This window comes from Schistocerca piceifrons, chromosome 3 (assembly GCF_021461385.2).
Source record: "Schistocerca piceifrons isolate TAMUIC-IGC-003096 chromosome 3, iqSchPice1.1, whole genome shotgun sequence".
Taxonomy (NCBI): Eukaryota; Metazoa; Arthropoda; class Insecta; order Orthoptera; family Acrididae; genus Schistocerca; species Schistocerca piceifrons.
The window spans coordinates 265,678,513-265,703,831 of NC_060140.1; the positions used below are offsets into that span (position 1 = coordinate 265,678,513).

The 25,319-nt window shown below is 47.7% G+C and overlaps 1 protein-coding gene across 1 annotated transcript in view; it reads right to left on the reverse strand.

The window, feature by feature from the left end:
- LOC124788576 (agrin-like) overlaps nucleotides 1–25,319 on the reverse strand; it is a 293,248-nt gene that overhangs the window by 239,169 nt on the left and 28,760 nt on the right. Inside the window, exon 2 of the mRNA XM_047255847.1 lies at nucleotides 16,004–16,219. Coding sequence (XP_047111803.1) covers nucleotides 16,004–16,219 — 216 coding nt within the window. The remainder of the gene's footprint in view (nucleotides 1–16,003; nucleotides 16,220–25,319) is intronic.

Here is a 25,319-nt window from a genome sequence, read left to right on the forward strand (position 1 = left end):
ACCGGACCTCCACACTAATCCGCCGGGCGGATTCGTGCCGGAGAAAGGCACGCCTTCCCGCTCGGGAAGCAGCGCGTTATACCGTGTGGCTAGCAGGGCGGGCAAATAAACAGTATTATATCATATTTCTTTTCCTTGAGATCCAAATCGCTTCTGGCCGGGAATGGCATTCCGGGCTGCACCTCAGGGTACAAAACCATACACTTTCAGCTAACTATGCCTTAAAGCATCCTTCCTCCATCGCCACCCGACATACACCGTACATCCAATACGTCCAAAAAGTTCAGAGACTGTCTTTATTCCTGGCGTATAAGTGACAGCACCTCCCCCCCCCCCCCCCCCACCATGCACCATGGACCTTGCCGCTAGTGGGGAGGCTTGCGTGCCTCAGCGATACAGATGGGCCGTACCGTAGGTGCAACCACAACGGAGGGGTATCTGTTGAGAGGCCAGACAAACGTGTGGTTCCTGAAGAGGGGCAGCAGCCTTTTCAGTAGTTGCAGGGGCAACAGTCAGAATGATTGACTGATCTCGCCTTGTAACAATGACCAAAACGGCCTTGCTGTGCTGGTACTGCAAACGGCTGAAAGCAAGGGGAAACTACAGCCGTAATTTTTCCCGAGGGCATGCAGCTTTACTGTATGGTTAAATGATGATGGCGTCATCTTGGGTAAAATATTCCGGAGGTAAAATAGTCCCCCATTCGGATCTCCGGGCGGGGACTACTCAAGAGGATGTTGTTATCAGGAGAAAGAAAACTGGCATTCTACGGATCGGAGCGTGGAATGTCAGATCCCTTAATCGGGCAGGTAGGTTAGAAAATTTAAAAAGGGAAATGGATAGGTTAAAGTTAGATGTAATGGGAATTAGTGAAGTTCGGTGGCAGGAGGAACAATACTTCTGGCCAGGTGAATACAGGGTTATAAATACAAAATCAAATAGGGGTAATGCAGGAGTAGGTTTAATAATGAATAAAAAAGTAGGAGTGCGGGTAAGCTACTACAAACAGCATAGTGAACGCATTATTGTGGCCAAGATAGACACGAAGCCCACGCCTACGACAGTAGTACAAGTTTATATGCCAACTAGCTCTGCAGATGATGAAGAAATTGATGAAATGTATGATGGCATAAAAGAAATTTTGCGGTAGTGAAGGGAGACGAAAATTTAATAGTCATGGGTGACTGGAATTCGAGTGTAGGAAAAGGGAGAGAAGGAAACATAGTAGGTGAATATGGATTGGGGGTAAGAAATGAAAGAGGAACCCGTCTGCTAGAATTTTGCACAGAGCATAACTTAATCATAGCTAACACTTGGTTCAAGAATCATAAAAGAAGGTTGTATACATGGAAGAATCCCGGAGATACTAAAAGGTATCAGATAGATTATATAATGGTAAGACAGAGATTTAGGAACCAGGTTTTAAATTGTAAGACATTTCCAGGGGCAGATGTGGACTCTGACCACAATCTATTGGTTATGAACTGCAGATTAAAACTGAAGAAACTGCAAAAAGGTGGGAATTTAAGGAGATGGGACCTGGATAAACTGACTAAACCAGAGGTTGTGCAGAGTTTCAGGGAGAGCATAAGGGAACAATTGACAGCAGTGGGGGAAAGAAGTACAGTAGAAGAAGAATGGGTAGCTCTGAGGGATGAAGTAGTGAAGGCAGCAGAGGATCAAGTAGGTAAAAAGACGAGGGCTAGTAGAAATCCTTGGGTAACAGAAGAAATATTGAATTTAATTGATGAAAGGACAAAATATAAAAATGCAGCAAATGAAGCAGGCAAAAAGGAATACAAACGTCTCAAAAATGAGATCGACAGGAAGTGCAAAATGGCTAAGCAGGGTTGGCTAGAGGATAAATGTAAGGATGTAGAGGCTTATCTCACTAGGGGTAAGATAGATACTGCCTACAGGAAAATTAAAGAGACCTTTGGAGAAAAGAGAACCACTTGTATGAATATCAAGAGCTCAGATGGAAACCCAGTTCTAAGCAAAGAAGAGAAAGCAGAAAGGTGGAAGGAGTATATAGAGGGTCTATACAAGGGCAATGTACTTGAGGACAATATTATAGAAATGGAAGAGAATGTAGATGAAGATGAAATCGGAGATACGATACTGCGTGAAGAGTTTGACAGAGCACTGAAAGACCTGAGTACTGACGGCCTTGGGAGAGCCAGTCCTGACAAAACTCTACCATCTGGTGAGCAAGATGTATGAGACAGGCGAAGTACCCTCAGACTTCAAGAAGAATATAATAATTCCAATCCCAAAGAAAGAAGGTGTAGACAGGTGTGAAAATTACCGAACTATCAGTTTAATAAGTCACAGCTGCAAAATACTAACGCGAATTCTTTACAGACGAATGGAAAAACTGGTAGAAGCCGACCTCGGGGAAGATCAGTTTGGATTCCATAGAAATATTGGAACACGTGAGGCAATACTGACCTTACGACTTATCTTAGAAGAAAGATTAAGGAAAGGCAAACCTACGTTTCTAGCATTTGTAGACTTAGAGAAAGCTTTTGACAATGTTGACTGGAATACTCTCTTTCAAATTCTGAAGGTGGCAGGGGTAAAATACAGGGAGCGAAAGGCTATTTACAATTTGTACAGAAACCAGATGGCAGTTATAAGAGTCGAGGGGCATGAAAGGGAAGCAGTGGTTGGGAAGGGAGTGAGACAGGGTTGTAGCCTCTCCCCAATGTTATTCAATCTGTATACTGAGCAAGCCGTAAAGGAAACAAAAGAAAAATTCGGAGTAGGTACTAAAATCCATGGAGATGAAATAAAAACTTTGAGGTTCGCCGATGACATTGTAATTCTGTCAGAGACAGCAAAGGACTTGGAAGAGCAGTTGAACAGAATGGTCAGTGTCTTGAAAGGAAGATATAAGATGAACATCAACAAAAGCAAAACGAGGATAATGGAATGTAGTCGAATTAAGTCGGGTGATGCTGAGGGAATTAGATTAGGAAATGAGACACTTAAAGCAGTAAAGGAGTTTTCCTATTTGGGGAGCAAAATAACTGATGATGGTCAAAGTAGAGAAGATATAAAATTTAGACTGACAATGGCAAGGAAACCGTTTCCTAAGAAGAGAAATTTGTTAACATCGAGTATAGATTTAAGTGTCAGGAAGTCGTTTCTGAAAGTATTTGTATGGAGTGTAGCCATGTATGGAAGTGAAACATGGACAATAAATAGTTTGGACAGGAAGAGAATAGAAGCTTTCGAAATGTGGTGCTACAGAAGAATGCTGAAGATTAGGTGGGTAGATAACATAACTAATGAGGAGGTATTGTATAGAATTGGGGAGAAGAGGAGTTTGTGGCACAACTTGACGAGAAGAAGGGACCGGTTGGTAGGACATGTTCTGAGGCATCAAGGGATCACAAATTTAGCAATGGAAGGCAGCGTGGAGGGTAAAAATCGTAGAGGGAGATCAAGAGATGAATACACTAAGCAGATTCAGAAGGATGAAGGTTGGAGTAGGTACTGGGAGATGAAGAAACTTGCACAGGATAGGGTAGCATGGAGAGCTGCATCAAACCAGTCTCAGGACTGAAGACCACAACAAACAACAACAAGTGACAGCTCAGTAACTGCGGTGGCAGCTTGAATTACCAACTGTAAACAAGAGATGCGCATTCGACCAGTCTGTTGTGAGCAGGCTGTGTTAAGCAATGGATGTGAAGCCATAGTGTGTCAACGTTTCTGTATCATAAATCATAATGGAGCAACATCTCTAAATCAAGTGTTCAAAACATCCTGTAGAATGTTTCGAAAAAGAGAAGTCTGTGCAAGCTTTGTCACGCACTCTTTGACTTCAGAATAAAAAGAACGACACGTGAACGCTTGCCGCGAATCGATTGAAATGCAAAATGTTGATAATTCTTTTCTGGAAAAAATCATCACTGGTGACGAGACTTGGTGTTATCAACACACACCTACCATAAAACGGCAGAAGTTCCCATGAAGAGTCATTGCTTTGACGACATAACCGACATTCAAGTCAGTGCAACGCGAGAGTTGAACAACATCCCAAAGAAGGACTTTTCTAGCAGTTTCACATGGTTGTCTGTACTTTCTGTGGTGCGTTGTACTCAAGTGGGGGAGACTATGTAGAACACCTGAAGCATTAAAACTACCGTTACGTTTTTCTATCTTTTATTAATCCACCCTCAATAGTTATCTACTGAGGGAGTATGTTCCAGTCACCCATGCTGACGCGTCTTTCGTCTAACAGCTCGTGTGCCTGAAGATTCTGTCCTATTCCCCCTTAGTTACGTCCTGTACACTGCAGACATCGTTCCCCTCTCCCCACCTAACCTACCTCCTGCAATATGCTGATGACACTATATATCTAGCTACCGTGCAGACTCTGCAATCTTCGACATCTCTCACCAGCGTGACTTGAATCTTCGGATCGAGTGGTGAAGACGTGGAAACTACAAGTAAATTCACAGAAAAGCCAAGCACCCATCTTTGACCGCACCACTTGGCATCTTCGTCGTCCATATTTCCATGTTGTTGTTGTTGTTGTGGTCTTCAGTCCTGAGACTGGTTTGATGCAGCTCTCCATGCTACTCTATCCTGTGCAAGCATCTTCATCTCCCAGTACCTACTGCAACCTACATCCCTCTGAATCTGCTTAGTGTATTCATCTCTTGGTCTCCCTCTACGATTCTTACCCTCCATGCTGCCCTCCAATACTAAACTGTTGATCCCTTGATGCCTCAGAACATGTCCTACCAACCGATCCCTTCTTCTAGTCAAGTTATGCCACCGACTTCTCTTCCCCCCAATCGTATTCAGTAGCTCCTCATTAGTTATGTGATCTACCCATCTAATCTTCAGCATGCTTCTGTAGCACCACATCACGAAAGCTTCTATTCTCTTCTTGTCCAAACTATTTACCGTCCATGTTTCACTTCCATACATAGCTACACACCATACAAATACTTTCAGAAACGACTTCCTGACACTTAAATCTATACTCGATGTTAACAAATTTCTCTTCTTAGGAAACGGTTTCCTTGCCATTGCCAGTCTACATTTTATATCCTCTCTACTTTGACCATCATCAGTTATTTTGCTCCCCAAATAGGAAAACTCCTTTACTGCTTTAAGTGTCTCATTTCCTAATCTAATTCCCTCAGCATCACCCGACTTAATTCGACTACATTCCATTATCCTCGTTTTGCTTTTGTTGATGTTCACCTTATATCCTCCTTTCACGACACTATCCATTCCGTTCAACTGCTCTTCCAAGTCCTTTGCTGTCTCTGACAGAATTACAATGTCATCGGCGAACCTCAAAGTTTTTATTTCATCTCCATGGATTTTAATACCTACTCCGAATTTTTCTTTTGTTTCCTTCACTGCTTGCTCAATATACAGATTGAATAACATCGGGGAGAGGCTACAACCCTGTCTCACTCCTTTCCCAACCACTGCTTCCCTTTGATACCCCTCGACTCTTATAACTGCCATCTGGTTTCTGTACAAATTGTAAATAGCCTTTCGCTCCCTGTATTTTACCTCTGCCATCTTCAGAATTTGAAAGAGAGTATTCCAGTCAACATTGTCAAACGCTTTCTCTAAGTCTACAAATGCTAGAAACATAGGTTTGCCTTTACTTAATCTTTCTTCTAAGATAAGTCGTAAGGTCAGTATTGCCTCACGTGTTCCAGTATTTCTACGGAATCCAAACTGATCTACCCCGAGGTCGGCTTCTACTAGTTTTTCCATTAGTCTGTAAAGAATTCGCGTTAATATTTTGCAGCCGTGACTTATTAAATTGATAGTTCGGTAATTTTCACATCTGTCAACACCTGCTTTCTGTGGGATTGGAATTATTATATTCTTCTTGAAGTCTGAGGGTATTTCGCCTGTCTCATACACCTTGCTGACCAGACGGTAGAGTTTTATCACGACTGGCTCTCCCAACGCTGTCAGTAGTTCTAATGGAATGTTGTCTACTCCCGGGGTCTTGTTTCGACTCAGATCTTTCAATGCTCTGTGAAACTCTTCACGCAGTATCATATCTCCCATTTCATCTTCATCTACATCCTCTTCCATTTCTATAATATTGTCCTCAAGTACATTGCCCTTGTATAGACCCTCTATATACTCCTTCCACCTTTCTGATTTCCCTTCTTTGCTCACCCATAGTGAGATAAGCCTCTACAGCTTTACATTTGTCCTCTAGCCATCCCTGCTTACCCATTTTGCACTTCCTGTCGATCTTATTTTTGAGACCTTTGTATTCCTTTTTGCCTGGTTCATTTACTGCATTTATATATTTTCTCCTTTCATCAATTAAACTCAATATTTCCTCTGTTACCCAAGGATTTCTACTAGCCCTCGTCTTTTTACCTACTTGATCCTCTGCTGCCTTCACTACTTCATCCCTCAAACCTAACAATTCTTCTTCTACTTTATTTCTTTCCCCCATTCCTGTCAATTGTTCCCTTATGCTCTCCCTGAAACTCTGTACAAGCTCTGGTTCTTTCAGTCTATCCCGGTCCCATCTCCTTAAATTCCCACCTTTTTGCAGTTTCTTCAGTTTTAATCTACAGTTCATAACCAATAGATTGTGGTCAGAATCAATAGCTGCCCCTGGAAATGTCTTACAATTTAAAACTTGGTACCTAAATCTCCGTCTTACCATTATATAATCTATCTGAAACCTGTCAGTATCTCCAGGCTTCTTCCATGTATACAACCTTCTTTTGTGATTCTTGAACCAAGTGTTAGCTATGATTAAGTTGTGCTCTGTGCAAAATTCTACCAGGCGGCTTCCTCTTTCATTTCTTACCCCCAATCCATATTCACCTACTATGTTTCCTTCTCTCCCTTTTCCTACTGCCGAATTCCAGTCACCCATGACTATTAAATTTTCGTCTCCCTTCACTATCTGAATAATTACTTTTATCTCATCATACACTTCTTCAATTTCTTCATCATCTGCAGATCTAGTTGGCATATAAACTTGTACTACTGTCGCAGGCGTGGGCTTCGTGTCTATCTTGGCCAGAATAATGCTTTCACTATGCTGCTTGTAGTATCTTACCCGCACTCCTATTTTTTTTATTGATTATTAAACCTACTCCTGCATTATCCCTATTTGATTTTGTATTTATAACCCTGTATTCGCCTGACCAAAAGTCTTGTTTCTCCTGCCACCGAACTTCACTAATTTCCATTATATCTAACTTTAACCTATCCATTTCCTTTTTTAAATTTTCTAACCCACCTGCCCGATTAAGGGATCTGACATTCCATGCTCCGATCCGTAGAACGCCAGTTTTCTTTCTCCTGATAACGACATCCTCTTGAATAGTCCCCGCCTGGAGATCCGAATGGGGACTATTTTACCTCCGGAATATCTTACCCAAGAGAACGCCATCATCATTTAACCATAGAATAAAGCTGCATGCCCTCGGGAAAAATTTCGGCTGTAGTTTCCCCTTGCTTTCAGCCGTTCGCAATACCAGCACAGCAAGGGCAGATCAGTCAATTATCCAGACTGTTGCCCCTGCAACTACTGAAAAGGCTGCTGCCCCTCTTCAGAAACCACATGTTTGTCTAGCCTCTCAACAGATACCCATCCGTTGTGGTTGCACCTATGGCACGGCTATGTGTATCGATGAGGCACGCAAGCCTCCCCACCAACGGCAGGGTCCATGGTTCAGGGGGAGGGGGGAGGGGGGTCATATTTCCATGCCTCCACCAATATCAAAGTAAAGTATTTAGGGCTAGCTCTTGACAGAATACTAACACGTAATGCACACCTCCTAACTATACGACATAAATTCCGATACTACTAAAACTACTAACACATCGCATCTCATGTCTACATATTTGCTCCACTATCTTCGCACAAAAATCGCTCATTTACCACATGTTAAATTATATCAATATTGGCTTAATCTCCGCCTTAAAAAATTATACAAATCCCTTGAAATCTTAGGCCACTCGACCTAAAGGGATACCAATTCGATTCTACACCGAGTAAGCGAAAGAAATTCCCCTGCTTCTAGCAGCAGTGTACTGTAGATCTGCAGAGGAGCGAAACGTTCCTAATGATTGGAAATAAGCACAAATCATTCCTTCTTTCAAGAAGGGCCGTCGAACAGATGCAGAAAACTATAAGCCTATATCTCCAATGTCGGTCTGTTGTACACTGAAGAGCCAAAGAAACTGGTACACCTGCCTAATTATCGTGTAGGCCCCCCGCGAACAGGCAGAAGTGCTCCAACACGACGTTTCATGGACTCGAATGAAGTCTAAAGTAGTACTGGAGGGAATTGACACCATGAATTCTGCAGGGCTGTCCATAAATCCGTAACACTACGAGGGGTCGAAATCTCTTCTCAACAGCAAGGCATCCCAGATATGCTCAATAGTGTTCATGTCTGGGGAGTTCGGTGACCAGCGGAAGTGTTCAACCTCAGAAGAGTGTTCCTGGAGCCTCTCTGTTGCAATTCTGAACGAGTGGGTTGTCGCATTGTCCTGCTGGAATTGCCTAAGTCCGTTGGAATGTATAATGGACATGAATGGATGCAGATGATCAGACAGGATACTTAGGTACGTGTCACCTGTCAGAGTCATATCTAGACATATCAGGGGTCCCATATCACTCCAAGTGCACATGCACCACACTATTACAGAGCCTCCACCAACTTGAACATTCCTCTGCTGACATGCAGGGTCCATGGATTCATGAGGTTGTCTCCATACCCGCACATGTCCATCCCCTCGATGCAACATGAAGCGATACTCGTCCGACCAGGCAACATGTTTCGAGGCATAAACAGTCCAATGTCGGTGTTGACGGGCGTAGGCGAGGTGTAAAGCTTGGTATCGTGCAGTCATCATGGATACACGAGTGGGCCTTCGGCTTCAAAAGCCCATATCTATGATGTTTAGTTGAATGGTTCGCACGCTGACACTTGTTGATGACCCTGCACTGAAATCTGCAGCAGTTTGCGGAAGGGTTGCCCTTCTGTTACGTCGAACGATTCTCTTCAGTCGTCGTTGGCCGTGTTCTTGCAGGGTCATTTTCCGTCCGCAGCGATGTCGTAGATTTGATGTTTTACCGGATTCCAGATATTCACGGTGCACTCGTGAAATGGTTGTACGGGAAAATCCCCGCTTCATCGCTACCTCGAAGATGCTGTGTCCTATCGCTCGTGCGACACCACGTACAAAAACACGTAAATCTTGATAACCTACCATTGTAGCAGCAGTAACCGGTCAGTAACTGCGTCAGACACTGGTTGTCTTATATAGGCGTTTCCGACCGCAGCGCCGTATTCTGGCTATTTACATATCTCTGTATTTGAATACGCATGCCGATACCACTTTCTTTGGTATAGAATTCTGGAACATGTTTCTTGCTCGCATATTATGACATTTCTGGAGACCGAAAATCTTCTGTGTAAGAACCAACATGGGTTCCGAAAGCAACGATCGTGTGAAACCCAGCTCGCTGTGTTCGTCCGCGAGGCCCAGAAAGCAGTAGATACACGAGCCTAGTTAAATGCCATGTTCCTTGACTTCCGGAAGGCGATAGAGCCCCGCACTGCGCCCAGTGAGTAAAATACAAGTACTCGGAATTTCAGTTCAGCTGAGTGATTGGACTAAAGCGTTTTTAACAGACATGACAGAGCATATCTGACCGGAGAGTAGTCTTCAGATGTGTTGCCTCCAGAGACGGTATCGAAATGCAGCAAGGCCTCCAAAGAATCGGCGCTTGGTGCAGGGAGTGGCAACTGACCCTCAACACAAACAAATGTAACACATTGCGTACACATAGGCAGAAAGACCCTTTACTGTGTGATTTCACAATTGCAGAACCATCCCTGGAAGCAGTTACTTCCATAAAATATGTAGGAGCATATATACGGGGCGATTTGAAGTGAGACGACCACATAAAATTAATTTCGGCTGAGGCAGATGACAGACTGGGATTCATTGGAAGAATCCTCAAGAAAAAGCACTTCAGTCAGCGCTGTTGAAACCTATATGTTTCTGGAAATATGTGGACGACACTTTTTCCTGCGTTTCTGGAACATCTTAACTCACTCCATCCCAGCATTTGCTTCACCATGGAAGTGGAGAAAAATGGAGACCTTCCGTTTCTTGACGTCTTGGTCCACAGAAAAGAAGACGATTCCTTGGGTCACAGTGTGTTCCGCAAAACGACTCACACTGACCTATATCTACGAGCTACGAGCTGCCAACACACACCTCAACGCAGTGGCGTGTTGCGGGCTCTCATTCATGGGGCCAGAATTATCTCTGATGCAGGGAGCTTATCAGCAGAGCTTAGCCATCTTCGCTCTGTGTTTGTACAAAACGGGCACTCTGATAAACAGATCAGTAAGGTATTTAAACCTGCACCCTCTAAAGGTCAAGAACAGCCAGAAGAGACAGAGAACTCCAAGATGACGGTTTTTCTACCGTATGTTGGTAGCGCGACCTTTAAGATTGGCAGGCTCTTCAAAAAACATCAAATAAAATGTGTCTTCTGCCCTCCATCGCGAGTGCAAACTATGCTGGGTTTTGTTAAAGACGGCCTGAGTCTAAGGGGACCAGGGATATATAAAATCCCGTGCCAGTGTAGGAAATCATATATTGCCAGAAGTGTCGCACTGTTAAGGATAGATGTGCTGAACATAGACGTCACACCAGATTGGGTCAGCCAGAAAAGTCTGCTGTGGCTGAAAACTGTCTTGACACGGGTCACAGTATGAATAGGGAGAGACAAAGATGCTTTCGTCCGCTTCCACGTACGGGGACTCCATCATTAAAGAAGCAGTCGAAATTCGTGTAAGTAATGACCTGATCAATAGAGACACTGGATTTCAACTCAGCAAGGCATGGGAACAAGCGGTACTAAGGCGTTGTCGGCCGCAGACGAACAAAGCTGAGTCGACATAGACGGAGAATCAAAGTTCGCACGGAAACTGGGCGCCAACACTCTGCCCGCACGCGCGCTGGGCAGCTATCTGCGGCCGCGCTTTTCCCACTTCGCGAATGAGAAGACTGTGCCCCGTTTGTATGGCGGGGGCACTGGATGCCGCCGTGCTCTATGTTTCGTCTACGATGACGGTATAGCTCCAACCCTTGGCACCTGCACTTTTCTTGCGAGTCAGCGTATATATTGCCGAGCCAATGCAGCAACAGGTCAGTAAGCACCTGCGGGTGACAAGCAGCTGTCTCGTCGAAATATTATGCAGCTTCCAGTAGATCATTCGACGCGACGCTCGTGAACCAGTGAAACAGTGTGGTAATCTTTTGGTTTATCAGTGTACATTTAGATGCATTATTGCTCGTAATTTCTAAGTTTTGATCGTAATATTTATATTTACGTGTCACTGAAGTTTAATGGAAAATACGAATATTAAATACGAAGACGTAAATAAATGCGAAATGTATAGGTTATAACGTAGCGTTCGCTTTTTACCTGGTATTTCACTAAAGCCACAATAACCTCTAACTATATTTTGAGATTTTTATTGCACTTTGTACTTTTTGCAGGTATGTTAGGCCGTAGTAGCAATAGGTAAACCACAATTAAAAGCGACAATGACACATATCTTTCTTGTTTCGGAAAGTATTTTCGTTTAGAAAAGTCAGCTCTTACAATGGGCAGAGGTAATAGACTGCTGCAGCTGTCACTGATATTATACAAAGCTGTACAGAATTTATACAGTAAATAAGTACTTCAAAATAAATAAAATGGTGTTCATAATAAGATGATATAAAACGGGGTTCTGTCATCCCTGATTAATAAGTTAACTTCGTAAAATATAGATGTGAAGCTGGGCATGCATCATGCCCTTTTGCCTATAATTGTTAAAAGTCTCTTTTACGTAATAATTTTCCACTGATAGTAAGTGTTGGCACAAAATCGATATGCAATGTCAGAAGTCGGTTAAAAAATCTTCCTAACGATACCTCATTGATCCCTTTTCGGTTAGAATGTGTTCAGAAGAGGGGTGTTGACTTGAGAAATGATATATATGATAGAGAAGATCCAAACCAGAGCAACACGTTTAGTTTCAGGTCCATTTAGTAAGTGCGTAAGCGCCACGGGGAAGATCAATCAACTCCATTGGCAGACGCTTCAAGAGAGGCGACCGGCATCACGGTATGGTCTGCTGTCAAACTTCCGAGAGTGCGCGTTCCGAGAAGAGTCCTATGTATACCTCCTGCGAAGACCGTGAGCTAAAGTTATAGAGATATTCGAGCCCACAATGAGTCTTACAAGCAGTCGCTCTTCCTGCGAAGCGTACGCGACTGGAACTCAAAAATGGGTACGTGACAGTGGTACACACAGTACTCTCAGTCACATTCCCTAAGGTGGCTTGCAGAGTATCTGCTGCGTCGTCCGAAAAAGACACACTTAGGGCAAAAGAACCACTGGTGCAAAGATGCGAGCTGGCGCCAGTGCCATAGAGACTCGCCACTTGCGCGAGTTCCACGAGCGCCACCTGCTTACAAGTTCGTGGTGCCTTCCAACGGTAATGCTGGAATTCAGTACGGCGTTGGCCCACCCTTAACCTTGATGACAGCATCCACTCTTGCAGGCATACGTTCAATGAGGTGCTAGAAGCTTCGTCGGGGAATGGCAGCCCATTCTTCACGGAGTGCTGCACTGAGGAGGGGTATCGATGTTGGTCGGTGACGCCTGGCACGAAGTAGGCGTTTCAAAAGATCCCAAAGGTGTTCTATAGGATCCAGGTCAGAACTCTGTGCAGGTCAGTCCATTATAGGGATTTTATTTTTGTGTCACCACTCCGCCACAGGCCCCGCAGTATGAGCAGGTGCTCGATCGTGTTGAAAGATGCAATCGCCATCCCCGAATTGCTCTTCAACAGTGGGAAGCAAGAAGGTGCTTAAAACATCAATGTAGGCCTGTGCTGTAATAGTGCCACGCAAAGCAACAACGGGTGCAAGCCCCCTCCATGAAAAACACGACCACACCATAACACCGCCGCTTCCGAATTTTACTATTGGCACATAACGTTCACCAGGCATTCGCCATACCCACACCCTGCCATCGGATCGCCACATTGTGTACCGTGATTCGTCACTCTACACAACATTTTTCCACTGTTCAATCGTCGAGTGTTTACGCTTCTTACACCAAGCGAGGCGTCGTTTGGCATTTACCGGTGTAATGTGTGGCTTATGAGCAGCCGCTCGACCATGAAATCCAATTTTCCTCACCTCCTGCCTAACTTTCGTAGTACTTACAGTGGGTCTCGATGCAGTTTGGAATTACACATTACGACTCTCTTCAACTGTCGTCGGTCTCTGTCAGTCAACAGACGAGGTCGGCCTATACGCTTTTGTGCTGTACGTGTCCCTTCACGTATCCACTTCACTATCACATTTGAAAGAATGGATCTAGGGATGTTTAAGAGTGTGGAAATCTCGCGTACAGACGTATGACACAAGTGACACCCACTCACCTGACCACGTTCTAAGTCCGTGAGTTCCGCGGAGCGCCCCATTCTGCTCTCTCCCGATGTCTAATGACTGCTGAGGTCGCTGATATGGAGTACCTGGCAATAGCTGGCAGCACAATGCTGGGGGTGTACGGATACTTTTGACCTCATAGTGTACATCTACATGGATACTCTGCAAATCACATTTAAGTGCCCGGCAGATGGTTCTTCGAACCACCTTCACAATTCTCTATTATTCGAGTCTCGTATAGCGCGCGGAAAGAACGATCACCTATATCTATCCGTACGAGCTCTGATTTCCCTTATTTTAGCATGGTGATAGTTTCTTTCTATGTAGGTCGTTGTCAACAAAATATTTTCCCATTCGGAGGAGAAAGTTGGTCATTGGAATTTCGTGAGAAGATTCTGCAGCAACGCTAACGCCTTTGTTTTAATGATGTCCACCCTAAATCTTGTGTCATTTCAGTGGCACTCTCTCCCTTATTTCGCGATAAGACAAAACGTGCTGCCCTTCTTTGAACTTTTTCGATGTACTACGTCAATCGTATCTGGTAAGGATACCACATCGCGCAGCAGTATTCTAAAAGAGGAGTAGGAAAGCATAGTGTAGGCAGAATGAAGATATCGACTTAGCCTCGGCCAATTGCCGGCAGAGTGTGTTCTGCCAATGACGGGACGCCAACAGACAGAAGCCTAGTGGGAAGATAGAGGAGCAGCTCTCGCGCACATGGTTATAGCTCATCGTCCAGGGCTGCCTCAGGCAGGGAACGTCGTTTAGTGAACTCTTAGAATTGAACAGACAGTTGTTAATTGCATTTGCTGTGTACTGTGAACTTTACCTAGGAATATTTGCGCTTAGCCGTTGAGGGCCTTTTTGTGTTATATTACATGCAGAGCACTGAAAGACTTAAGTCTAAACAAGGCCCCGGGAGTAGACAACATTCCATTAGAACTACTGATAGCCTTGGGAGAGCCAGCCCTGACAAAACTCCACCATCTGCTAAGCTAGATGTATGACAAAGGCGAAATACTCTCAGACTTCAAAAAGAATAATCCCAAAGAAAGCAGCCGGCCGTTGTGGCCGAGCGGTTCTAGGCGCTACAGTCTGGAACCGCGCGACCTCTACGGTCGCAGGTTCGAATCCTGCCTCGGGAATGGATGTGTGTGATGTCCTTAGGTTAGTTAGGTTAGTAGGAATTAAAATCCACGGAGAAGAAATAAAAAATTTGAGGTTCGCCTACGACCTTGTAATTCTGTCAGAGACAGAGCAGTTGAACGGAATGGGCAGTGTCTTAAAAGGAGGATATAAGATGAACACGAAGAAAAGCAAAATGAGGATAATGGGATGTGGTCGAATTAAATCAGGTGATGCTGACGGAATTAGATTAGGAAATGAGACACTTAAAGCAGTAGATGAGTTTTGCAATTTGGAGAGCAAAATAACTGATGATGGTCGAAGTAGAGAGGATATAAAATGTAGACTGACAATGGCAAGGAAAGCGTTTCTGAAGAAGAGAAATTTGTTGACACCGAGTATAAATATAAGTGCCAGGAAGTCTTTTCTGAAATTATTAGTTTGGAATGTAGGCATGTATGGGAGTGAAACAAAGACGATAAATAGTTTGGACAAGAAGAGAATAGAAGCTTTCGAAATGTGGTGCTACAGAAGAATGCTGAAGGTAAGATGGGAAGGTACTGAATCGAATTCTTGAGAAGTGGAGTTTGTGGCACAACTTGACAAGAAGAAGGGATCGGTTGGTAGGACATGTTCTGAAGCAGATGCGGAAGGATGTGGGTTGCAGTAGTTAGTTGGAGATGAAGAAGCGTGCACAAGGTAGAGTAGCATGGAGAGCTGCGTCAAACAAGTGTCTGGACAGAAGACTACAGCCGGCCGGAGTGGCCGAGCGGTTCTAGGCGCTGCAGTCTGGAACCTCGCGACCGCTACGGTCGCAGGTTCGAATCCTGCCTCAGGCATGGACGTGTGTGATGTCCTTAGGTTAGTTAGGTTCAAGTAGTTCTAAGTTCTAGGGGACTGATGACCTCAGAAGTTACGTCCCATAGTGCTCAGAGCGATTTTTTGAAGACTACAACAACAACAACAACAACAACAACAACATTACATGCATTGTTACAGACTTAATCATTCAACAAGTCACAAAGATAAGTAAATCATTTAACTCATTTGTGTGATTTTGTTACTAATTTGTTGGAGTGTTGAAGTATCTTCGTTCTGCGATCCTGTTACTTGACCCAGGTGTAGGGAGAAATTGTCTTAGCGGTCTACTGCACTAGAAACGGTTTCACGGACTCACAGGCTCGGTCTACGTAACAACAGTGGCAACTCGGCCTCCACAGCAGTAGCGACGAGGCCTTTGCAAAACTGGCGACGAGGGTTTACAAAAGTATGAATGTAGATGCAGGTGTTTGATTAGCCTCTGGATTTTCTAGTCACTGGTTCTAAGACCAGTCGGTGTGGCTGGCGCAGAGAGCGGAAGGAAGAGTGTTGTTACCTTCGGAGCACTTGCCGCGGAAGAGCACGGTGAGGGCCCTGCGCGTGCGGCAGGCCTCCTGGCGCAGCGAGCACTCGTTGGCGTAGGTGCGGCCGTCGGAGGCGCAGACGGGCGTCAGGTCGAGCGGGCACGTCTCGCCGCAGCGGCACGACGGCTGCCGGTCCCCGTCCAGCTGGCACACCTCGGGCGGCGCGCACCGCACAGACTCGCACGGATCTGCCGCAGCACAGGCAGGGCGAGGCGTTGAGGGGGCCGACTTGGAGCACGAGAGGCACCACAGCACATTTCAATTTCCACTGTCTATACCGGGTGATCAAAAAGTCAGTATAAATTTGAAACTTAATAAACCACGGAATAATGTAGACAGAGAGACACACATGCTTGGAATGACATGGGGTTTTATTAGAACCAACAAATAACAAAGTTCACAAAATGTCCGACAGATGGCACTGGACAGCAAAACGTCAGTGACTGCGCATGCCAGTCGTGTATAAAAGGAGCTGTAATGAGAGAGAGAATCCGTATATCAGAGGGTTGGATCCCCTCAGTCGACGACGTCAGGTTGCAACGCCTGGGCTACTCTCAGGTTGTAATCTCCGTCTTCGACGGTTGTGTCTGTCTGTCTGTCTGTCTGTCTGCCTGCCCGCCGCTTCCTGCTGCAGCTGTTCGTCCGTCCGTCTGTCCGCCTGCCTGCTCGCTGTCCGCCGCTGCTGCCTGCTGTCCGTCCGTCTGTCTGTCTGTTCGCCGCCGTCTGCTGTCCTCCGTCCGTCTGTTCGCCGCCGCCGCCGCCGCCTGCTGTCCGTCCGACCGTCTGTTCGCCGCCGTCCGTCTGTTCGTCGCCGCCGCCAGCGGGTGGCCGTCCGTCTGTTCGCCGCCGCCGCCGCCGCCGCCGTTGCCGCCTGGTCGCCGCCGTCGCCGCCGTCCTGACCCTGGTCTACGGCCGTCTTCGTCTTCATCCGTCTTCGTCTTCATCCGTCTTCGTCTTTGTCTGTCCCCAGTTTCTGTCCTTTCCTCTTCGTTCTGTTCGTTATTGTTTCTCCCTACCGTCATGTCCGCCCCCACCACCACTGCCACCGCTACCACCACCGCCATAGTTTATACTTCCCCTTCCGCCGCATCCACCACTATCACCTGGTGTGCCCAGTCCCACCCCCCTCCTTCCATCCCTCCTCTTCTCACTCTCCCTTCGCCCTCACTCTTTGTCGCCCCCTCTCCAGCTTCTTCCTCTCGATCTGATCCTTTCCCCCCACTCCCCCAGCCTGTCACTGCAGCTCCAGCTCGGGTGGTGGCCCGTCGGGCCACTGTCCATGCCCAGCTCTCCCCGTCGCCTTCGCCATCGCCGCCACCACCACCACCGCCGTCGTCACCGTCGCCTTCGCCTTCACCGTCACCGTCACCGTCACCATCTCCGGCGCCGACTCCGGCCCCGGGACCTGCCCCTCCCCGCCACATTCCCGTTGTTCCCATCCCCCACACCCCCTCCGCCGCCGTCAAGCGCCCCAGTGGCACCCCTGCCTCCTCTGCTTCCAAAAAGGCTCCACCTCGTCCTCCTTCCCCCACCCATGATGCCATGGATGTCTCCCCACCCGTCCCTGCCCCCTCAACCTCCTCCTCTACCCCCTCCTCCTACCGCTACCTCCTCTCCCGTCCTGATCCCTCTCTCTTTGAAGCCCGGAACCTCACCCTCTTCCTTCGCCAGCATTGTCCTGGTGCCCCCATCTCCCTCCTCACTCCTCGCCGTGATTCGGTCCTCATCTCCTCCCCCAGCCCAACCCTCCACACATACCTCCTTTCCCGCATCCCTGTCACCCGCTTTGGCCCTCATGCCTCTCTCACCCCTGCTCCTCCGCCTCCTCCCTCCCACCAGCCCCAACCTCCACGTCGCCCGCCGACTCTCACCGCCGTGATCACTCAGCTTAGTCCAGTGGTCACGGAGGAGGAGGTGCTGGCGGAGCTTCAGGCCCATCCCCATTTGGAGGTGCGTGCGGTTCGCTGCATCCATAACGCTGCCGGTCCCACCCGCCTTATGCGGGTTTTTTCTGAGCACGCTCCCTCCATCGACCGTCTCCTGAAGGAGGGTGCCCTCCTTTTTAACCAGCGTTATAAGGTTGACCCCTCCCGTTCCCCTCCTCAATCCCTGCGCTGTCAGAGGTGTCTGCGCTATAACGCACACCCCACAGCTGAGTGCCGCGAGGCCCCCACCTGCCCGCATTGTCGGCAAGCGCACTTCCTCAGGCAGTGCCCTAACCTCCAATCCCCTCCTTCCTGCAATACCTGCAATCTCCCCCATCCCACCTACTCCCAAAAGTGTAAAGCCCGACCCCCTCCAACCACTCCTGAACTCACCGTCCCTGTCCGTCCCCTGGAGCCCCCACCCCTCCTGGCAATTCCCTTGGTCCCCCCCCCCCCCACCGCTGAGGACATCATCAGGTTCCTTACCATCGTCCTCCAGAATGTTCATCCCTTTCAGCGCCCCCACACCCTCCAGCAGATCTCCCTTGCCACCCGTTCCATATTCCAACTCAAGATGTACGCCACCTACTCCAACAACCAGGCCCATTTCGCCTTCTCCCGTCTTGACACCCTCGTTTAAATCCCTGTCATGGCGCGACAGCACCGTATCCTTTTCAACAACATCCGCTCCCTTCCTGCCAACAAGAACCTCTTTCTCCATACCCTTGCCACCCACCGCATGGACGCCTTCCTCCTTAATGAAACCTTCCTCCAACCCCACCACACCATCCACACTTCGCCCTACCTCCTCCACCGCTCCGATAATCCCCTCCCAATTGCGCGTGGCGGAGTTGCCATTGGGCACCATCGCCAGATCCCCGTTCAGCTCCAACCTCTCCTTCCCGACCCCACCAAACACCTGATCCTTATTCTCTTCATCCCTGGCCTTACCGTTACCTGCGCCACCATCTATGTCCGCCCTAACGCCCCTATTCCCTTCGACTTCCTCTCCCACATTGACCGTACCTTCTCCTCCTACGTGATCGCCGCCGACCTCAACATCCATAGTCGTTCCACCGCCCAGTTACGGCGGTGGCATCGGTTCCTCTCCTCCCTTCAAGGCGACCTCATTCCCATCCCCCAGCACACCCGTCCCGAATCCAACTCCACTCCTGATGTTATCCTCTCCTCCCCCAACCTCCTCGGCCGCATAACGGTGGATGTCCTGGAGCCTATTGGTAGCGACCATCTCCCTGTCCTCCTCACCGTTTCAGACGGTCGTCGCCCTCGCCCCGACCCTCGTACTGATCCTCCCCCTAAGTATGTCCACGACTATTCCCGAGCCGACTGGAATGCCTACCGGGATACCCTTTCCACCCAGGTCGATAGCCACCCTTTCACCTACCACCACCCCGATGATGACACCTATGCTACCTCCTTTCTCCAGCAGACCTTGTCTGAGGCCGTGGAGGCCCACGTCCCTACTGTCGCCATCCACCCCCACCGTCCTACCTTACCCCCACAGGCCGTCCTCCTCCTCCGTGAATCCCGCCGTCTCTACCGTGCCTTCCTCCACACGCGTGACCCGGACACACTACGACGCCACCGGCAACTCCAACGACACATTCGCAATTTGCTCGCGGCTAAGAAACGCCGGGACTGGCGACAGACATGCACCCGTTTAAATGCTACCCTACCAAACAACTCGTCCAAGTTCTGGTCAGCCTTCCGTCGCCTTACCGGAACTAAACCATCCCCCTACTATCCTCTCCTCCATGATGATCACCCCTTCCCTGACACCCTTAGTGAGGCCAACCACTTTGCCTCCTACCTCTCCGATGTATTTTCCATCCCCGATGATCCCCAGTTCGATTACTCCCTCTTCCCGGATATCCGCGATCGAACTGACACCTCTGTCCCTCCTCTCGCTCCTGGTTTCCAGTACTTGGACAACATTACACACACAGAACTCAATGCCCCTATCACTACACAGGATCTCATTGCTACACTCCGCACGAAACGCAACACCACTCTTGGTCACGATCGTGTCACCTACCGTCACCTTTGTGAAGCACCTGTCTCTTTCCTCTCCACCCTGGCCAGGCTCTACAATGTAGTCCTGTCCACTGGTTACTACCCCGACCTGTGGAAAACCTCCCGTATCCTCATGTTCCTTAAACCTGGCAAACCGCCGTCCGCCGTCTCCTCCTACCGTCCCATCAGCCTTACCTCAGTCTTCAGCAAGGTCCTGGAATCTATCCTCACCCGCCGCATCCACCAGCATCTCCGCCAGCACCGCCTCCTTCCCGTTACCCAGTCTGGCTTTCGGCCGTCCTTCTCTTCCGACGACCTTCTCCTTCACCTCACTCATCTCTTTTCCGAACAGCTTAATTCCCGTCGCTCTGCAATCTTCCTCTCCCTGGACCTCGAACGTGCCTATGACCGCATATGGCATCCCGGTCTCCTCTTCAAGCTCCAAACCTTCGCCCTTCACGTTACCTACGTCCGTCTGATCGGCTCCTTTCTCTCCCGCCGTTCTTCCTATGTCACCGTCCATAACACAGATTCCTACACCTTTTTCCCCTCTGCCGGTGTGCCCCAAGGCTCCGTCCTCTCCCCCCTTCTGTACCTTTTGTACATGGCGGACATGCCGCCGCCGTCAGCCCCCGTCCACCTTCTCCAGTTTGCCGATGACACCGCCTTCCTTGCCCTTGCCCCCACCCTACAGCGCTCCCAACACCTTCTCCAATCCCATCTTGACCGGTTCACCGCTTGGTGCAACCAGTGGTTGCTCAAGGTCAATCCTTCCAAAACCCAGGCGATCATTGTAGGCAAAACCACCCCTTCCTTCCGCCTCCTTGATTTCTACATCACCATCTATGGCCGTCCTATCGCCCTCACTCCCACCCTTAAGTACCTTGGCGTCACCCTCGACCGTCGCCTCTCCTGGACTCCCCACCTCCGGACAATCCAAGCCAAGGCACGCTCCCGACTCAGTCTCCTCAAGCTCCTCTCTGGCCGCACGTGGGGTCTGGACCCCTCCACCATCCTCCACACTTATAAATCCCTCATCCGCCCTATCCTTTGTTATGCCCATCCGGCTTGGATCTCCGCCCCCCCTTCCTTTTATAAATCCCTCCAAATCCTTGAACGCCATGCTCTCCGCCTCGCCTATCGCATCCGTCTCCCCTCCCCTACGCGGATCCTGTACGATCTCATCCCCTTCCCCCACCTCCTCCTTTTCCTTGAAAGGATACGGATCCTGTACACCTCCCGCAAACTCGATCCTCCTCACCCGCTCGTCACCCCAATCCTCTCCCACCCCCACCCGCTGCTGCGCCTATATTCCCACGTCCCACCTGGTCTCCATCTCTCCACCCTCTTTATCCTCTCCCAAGGTGGCTTCCGCCAGCTCCCCCTCCCTGATGATGTCCTCCTCCCCTCCATCTACCCCTCCTATCAACTTTGACCCTGCCCCACCCCCCGGTGTCCTTTCCTTTAGGCACCCTCCCTCCCTCCCTTCTCTTCCCTTCCCGTCCCTTCTCTTTCCTTTTCCCCCGTCCCCTCCCTCCATCTCTCTTCCCCCCGGGCTTCCCCTCCCACTTCCTCCCTCCCCTCTTTCTCCCCTGCCCGTGGCATCTCTGCTCTCCCCTCTCCCACTCCCCTTCCTCCTCCTCCTCTCTTGGCAGGTCCCCGGACTCGCACACGCATAGTGAACATTCGCGCGCCGGAGATCGTCGCCATCAGTGTTTATTGTGTGTGCTTCGTTTTGTGTTTCGTGCAGTTTCAACTCAACTGTTCACATGTGCCGTCGCCGTTCTCCGTGTTTTGTGCGCCGTGTCACCAAGTGTTAGTGTTTTTATCGTCCAACGTGAACAGCTTCTTGTTTTTTGTAACTACTTTCTTTGCCCGCCATTTTTTGTATTGTCTATGTCACCTATATTATTGTACCCCATAAGGCTGAAGAACAGCGTATTAAGCTGCTGCCAGCCCGCCTGTATCAGGTGATGAAAATTACAATAAAGGAAAAAAAAAAAAAAAAGAGAGAGAATCAGATGCGCCAGCAGTCGCAGCATGTTGACGTTACCTGAAAAGGCGCTTTTAGTGAAGCTGTATTATCAGAATGGGGAATGTGCTAGTTCAGCGTTGCGATCCTATCGCCATAGGAAGGGGATTCGAACGGGTAAAGGTCCGTTGACAAATGCAGCTGTGGCGAGAATGATTTATAAGTTCGAAGCCACGGGCTGTTTAGACGATAGACCCCGTAATGGCCGACCCAGCACAAGGCGTAATACTGCTGAGACAGTTCAGGAAGAAATGGAGACTGTAGCGGGTTCGTCTATGCATGGGGAAGTCAGCGCTCGTGCAGTCGCACATCGCACCGGCATTCCATACACTACTGTTTGGTTGGCACTGAGGTGTATCCTCCGATGCTATCCGTACAAAATCCATCGGCATCATGAACTGTTACCTGGCGATTTAGTGAAGCGGAGGGCATTTGCGGTGTGGGCGTTTCAAAAGATGGTGGAAGATGACGATTGGTTGGGTAACGTGTTGTGGACCGAAGAAGCTCATTTCACGCTCCGAGGGTCTGTCAACGCCCACAACTGCAGAATTTGGGCTACTGAAAATCCTAGAGATGTCATGGAAACCATTGCACGACGAGAAAGTCACGGTATGGGTTGGATTTACCACATCTACCGTTATTGGGCCTTTTTTCTTCGAGAAAATGTGTGATTCTGGTTTTGTAACTGCTACCGTGACAGGTGAGAGGTACGCCGATATGTTACAGAATCGCATCACCCCCAGCCTGGCTGATAAACACCTGCTCGAACGTAGGATGTTTATGCAGGATGGTGCTCCACCCCATATTGCTGGACGCTTCAAGATATCTTGCGCGCGTCGTTTGGTGATGATGGTGTGCTCAGCCGCCACTTTCGTCATGCTTGGCCTCTCATATCCCCAGACCTCAGTCCGTGCGATTATTGGCTTTGGGGTTACCTGAAGTCGCAAGTGTATCGTGATCGACCGACATCTCTACGGATGCTGAAATACAACATCCGACGCCAATGCCTCACCGTAACTCCGGACATGCTTTACAGTGCTGTTCACAACATTATTTCTCGACTACAGCTATTGTTGAGGAATGATGGTGGACATATTGAGCATTTCCTGTAAAGAACGTCATCTTTGCTTTGTCTTACTTTGTAATGCTAATTATTGCTATTCTGATCACACGAATCGCCATCTGTCGGACATTTTTTGAACTTTTACATTTTTTTGGTTCTGATAAAACCCTATGTCATTCCAAGCATGTGTGTCAATTTGTACCTCTCTATCTACATTATTCCGTGACTTATTCAGTTTTCAAATTTATACTGACTTTTTGATCATCCGGTACTTTTACAAATTAAATTCATAAGACATTGTCAGCATGACCGGGAAGGATTCAAGATTCACACTCATAGCAGCAGATGTTCCACAAAATAACAAAATAATTTTTTTTTACATGTGAAATTTCATCATGTTTTCACCTTCTATTGGTTGCATTTCTTGCTGTAGGTACACTTTTCTTCATAAGTAAGAGAGATTCTTCGATGAATTTTGCGCAGCATACAAACCATACTTACAGATGTATGAAACTCTACAATTTACTTAAGTCATGAAAAAATGAATGAGCTTTTACATTTTAAACTTCATGTTTAGAAAAATCTCAAATTTTATTGTTAACTGTATCAGTTTCTAGAATATAAATTTTCACTCTGCTGCGCAGTGTGCGCTGATATGAAACTTCCTGGCAGATTAAAACTGTGTGCCGGACCGAGAATCGAACTCGGGACCTTTGCCTTTCGAGGGCAAGTGCTCTACCAAGCGAGGTACCAAGCACGACTCATGACCGCCCTCACAGCTTTACTTCCGGCAGTACCTCGTCTCCTACGTTCAAAACTTCACAGAAGCTCTCCGAGTTCGAGTCGCGGTCCAGCACACAGTTTTAATCTGCCAGGAAGTTTCACATCAGCGCACACTCCGCTGTAGAGTGAAAATTTCATTCTGAAAACATCCCCCAGGCTGTGGCTAAGCAATGTCTCCGCAACAGCCTTTCTTCCAGGAGTGCTTGGTCTGCAGGAGAGCTTCTGTGAAGCTTGGAAGGTAGGAGATATACTGGCGGAAGTAAAGCTGTAAGGGCGGGTCCTGAGTCGTGCTTCGGTAGCTCAAATAGGTGCAGCCGGCACGGTAGCTCAGCGTGTTCGGTCAGAGGGTTAGCTGCCCTCTGCATTTAAAAAAAAAAAAAAAAAAAAAAAAAAAAAAAACCTGAGTGAATGGATCAATAATGAACTTCAACGGGCGTCAGGGGACGTCCGCCACTAATAATTACAACGAACTATAACGAACAAAATGCAAGAAGAAAAAGAAAAATACATTTGGAAAATTCTAGAGTTTTGCATAAAGGAGTTTGTGTTTAATAAACATACCAAGTTTGAAAGTAATAGAACATTTATTTTGGATGTGACATGTGCCTAACTACAGAAATGTGTTTTGCGGAAAATGGCCGATAAAGTTTCTGCTTGTATTTGGCATTTTTTTTAACTGTTCAGCAAGATAAGCAGGTTCTTTTTCGTTTTCTAAATCAGTTTTCTTCCTTTTCACATTCCTATGATGCACTCTTCTTGATTTTATCACATCCAAAAACGATTTACCTGCTTTCACTAGACACTCTCTGTCTATCGCATACAAAGCTTCGATGCAGTTCACTCCGGGCTTAATTCCCATTTTCTCTAAAACGTATTTCCTGCTTTGCACACCATCATTAAAGCATGAAACTGCATCATAAACACCAATAGCAAGTGCATTTCTTACCACAAAAATGGCATTTGGCAATCTTTTCCATACACATTGGTTAAAACTTTCATTTGGGTTTTGGGTACCGCCATAAAACATTTCTTCAATAAGTTTTCATTTGCAAGGTCCCTGAACATAGGTTTGATGGCTTCCATTACAGCATTTGGTAGAGAATTGCTGTGATGAGTTGGGTTGTTTGGGGGAAGAGACCAAACAGCGAGGTCATCGGTCTCATCGGATTAGGGAAGCGGGGAAGGAAGCCGGCTGTGCCCTTTCAAAGGAACCATCCCTGGATTTGCCTGGAGCGATTTAGGTAAATCACTAAAAACCTGAATCAGGATGGCCGGACGCGGGATTGAACCGTCGTCCTCCCGAATGCGAGTCCAGTGTCTAACCACTGCGCCACCTCGCTCGGTTCCTGTGATGATATTCTTCACCAGCAGCAATTGACCTTTGGTAGCCACACCATGATTCGCTTCCTTTTGGGCACAAGTTGTGGATAGGGTTATTGTCTGTGGACATT